Source organism: Ursus maritimus, unplaced genomic scaffold (genome assembly GCF_017311325.1).
Source record: "Ursus maritimus isolate PB19 unplaced genomic scaffold, ASM1731132v1 scaffold_6, whole genome shotgun sequence".
Classification (NCBI taxonomy): domain Eukaryota; kingdom Metazoa; phylum Chordata; class Mammalia; order Carnivora; family Ursidae; genus Ursus; species Ursus maritimus.
The window spans coordinates 20085134-20087964 of record NW_024426774.1 but is presented as its reverse complement, the minus strand read 5'-3'; the positions used below and the strand labels follow the sequence as shown (position 1 = coordinate 20087964).

The 2831-nt window shown below is 68.8% G+C and overlaps 1 protein-coding gene across 1 annotated transcript in view; it reads right to left on the bottom strand.

Annotated features, from left to right (window-relative positions):
* The window catches only part of GAREM2 (GRB2 associated regulator of MAPK1 subtype 2), a 14352-nt gene extending 12239 nt beyond the window's left edge, over nt 1-2113 (bottom strand). Inside the window, 1 exon segment of the mRNA XM_040622982.1 lies at nt 2002-2113. Within this exon segment, the coding sequence (XP_040478916.1) occupies nt 2002-2113 (112 nt within the window).
* Nucleotides 2114-2831: the final 718 nt, after the last annotated feature.

Below are 2831 nucleotides of genomic sequence, written 5' to 3'. Positions count from 1 at the left end.
CCCGGGGGGGGGGGGGGTTGGATGGGGGGGGCTAGTTCTGGGGGAAGCTGCCCTGGGGCAGAGGTACTGGGAGGGGCCTGGGCCCAGAAAGCTCCAATCCCAGCAACGGTTTCCAGGGGAGCAGGAGGGGCTGGCCCAGCTTCCAGGAGGCCCGTGGTGGAGCAGTCTCCCGGTCTCCCGGCTGCAGCTGGTGGGCAGGGAGGGGGTGGGGGCGCCTCCTTCCCAGCCCTCTCAGACACAACTTACTAAATCGCTGCCGCCCAACCAAATGGAAAGGGTTTCTCCTGATGACGGAGGGCTCCACGAAGAGTGTGCAGAGGGTGCATTCAGCTGCTTGAGGGAGGGCCTGGCTCCCACTCTGTTGGAGGGTGTCTGAACCTTCCTCCTCAACACCCCCCCCCCTCCCGGGGCCGGGAAAGCTCTCCTAAGCCCCAGCCCATCCTTCCACAGCCACACGGGGCACACACCAACAGTTGAGCCAACACAGCCACCTGGCCCAGGGACAGGAGCTTGTCACCCCACTGATGCAACTCATCCCACAGCCCCACTAAGGGGCCTCTCCCAAATGCATAGGCTTACAAGGACCTTGAAGACCTCAAGACACACTTTTGTTCACATAGTCACACTCATGGTGACCACAGCCAAAGCCCCCACTGTCACAGACAGCTGTGACCAGTCGTCCCTTCTCTCATCCGTTGGGTAAGTCCATAATCTTTCTTAAGCAGGATGTCTCCCTTGAAGGGGGCTGCAGCCCAGCGGTAAGACAATAAGCTATTACACTGGGCACGCAGGACTCAAGGCAGCAGTGTCACGGGAGTCCAAGAGAGGCCCACCCAGACTGGGGAGCTCAGAAAGGACCCCCAGGAAGGAGAGATGCCAAAGAGGATGCGTGGGAAGCAGCCAGGCAGAACCTAGGGCCAGCTTAGCCCATTCACAGGCAGACACATACAGCCTTGATGCTGACAGGACGGCCCGGGATCACACGCTGGCGGCCCAGAGCACAAGACGTCGGGCTGCTGAGCACCTCTCTCCGACGGGCCCGGGCACGGACGGCTCCACGGAGCGCGCTCGAGAAACACGCTGCCTGCCTCACGGTGCCCACTCCTCGCCGCCGCGGGCCGGAGGAGGGGCTGCGGGCCCCATGGAGAGGAGAGGAGCCTGTGGCCGCGGGCCCCATTAGCATTCAGGGAAGCGAGTGTGCCAACGCGGGCCAAACCCCTATTCTTCTCACACACAAAACCCCCGGCCTGGCTGCCAGCCCCCGCTCCCGCCCCTCCTCCAGCCGAGCAGCTCCCCTTCCTCCAAACGGTCCCCTCACTCCGTGCAGCCTCCAGGCGTCCCCTTAAGGGTCCCCATGCACAGTCCCATCGGCAGAACACCCGGGCCCCTGGGAAGTGGGACAAGATGTGGGGGAGGGCCGGGGGCTTGGGGGCACGCCCGGCGGGAGGGCCAATCATTCGGGTCTCTCCCCGAGGTGGCCTGCCCGCCTGGGGCCGCAGACTGCTCCCGAGGACGAGGAAGGAAGGTGCAAGAAGGGTCCCAAGAGGAGCCAAGCAGGGCTGGGGGGCGGCGGCGGTGGGAAGACAGAGTCCGAGGCCCAAGGGATGCGGGAGGACCGAGGTGAGAGGCGGGAGACAAAGGGACTGAGGGGGCGCGGCCCGGGCGGGGGTCTGAGCGCGGCCGGGAAAGGGATGCACGACGGGGCGGGCGCGGGGCCTCTGCCACGCTCTGGGTTCTAGCTGGCCCAAAAAACTGTCCCGGCCCGGCCTCAGTGCCTGTCCCGGATTTCTGTCCCCGGGCCCGTGCGCAGGGCTCAGGAGGCGGCGGACCCTCGGCTCTCGGGCCGCGGGTCCCCAGGGAAGGCGTACCGGGAGCCGCGCGGGACCCGCGCCGGGAGCGGGAGGGCAGGGGCCACATCCTCACGCCGCCGCCCCCGCACCTGCCCGGAGAGTCCCCGATTTCCCCGCCGACCCCCAGCCGCCCTTCCCCGCACCCCAGTACCTGGCCCGAGGCAGGCGAGCGTGGGCAGGCGGCAGCGGCTGACGATGAGGTCGAGCGGGAAGGCGCCCATGCTCCAGCGCAGGCCGGCCAGCCCGGCCGCCAGCTTCTCCATGGCATGGGCGCCTCCCGGGGCCGCCGTCCCGGGGCCCCCGACGGCCAGTCCCGCGTGGCCCGGGCTCCCGCACCGGCCGCCACCTCCTGGGGCCGCCGCGGCGCTCCCCGCCTGGCTGCCCGGCCGGGGCTGCGGGCGTCACGTGGCCAGCCTCCCCGCGGGGCGCCGGCCCCCGCCCCCCGGCCCTCGCCCCACCCCCCGGCCCGGGCCCGCAGCCGCCGCCGCCAAGTCCCGCCTTTCCGCCCCGCCGGGCGCGCCGGCCCCCCTCCCCGGGTGTCCAGGTGACAGCCCAGGACGGGGGACCCCGGGCGGGCGCGTGGAATGAAAAGGAAGATGCGCGGCGGCATCTCCGGGTCGGAGTCGGGAGGCAGCCTCCTCTACCCCGCCGAGTGCATCTGGACCCCCTTTCTCCTCGCCCTCCTCGTGCCGCCCCCCACCCCACCCCAGTCCTGCTCCGCTTCTCGAAGCTACTGCCCACAATTCGGCAGCTGCGGTCGCGGCCTCCACGGCCTCTATCACCTCCAGCATCACGTGAACGGCCCGGCGAGGCCGCCTCATCAACCCCATTTTACTGATGAGCAAACTGAGGCTCAGAGTGGTCAAGTGGCCGCTCGGCTTGTATCCTGGTTTGACTTCAAAACCTACTGCCTTCCCCGGTACTCGCCCCCTGAGCCCCCACTAAAGAGCACTTGCCAAGCTCCCAGCGCCCTGGAAACGA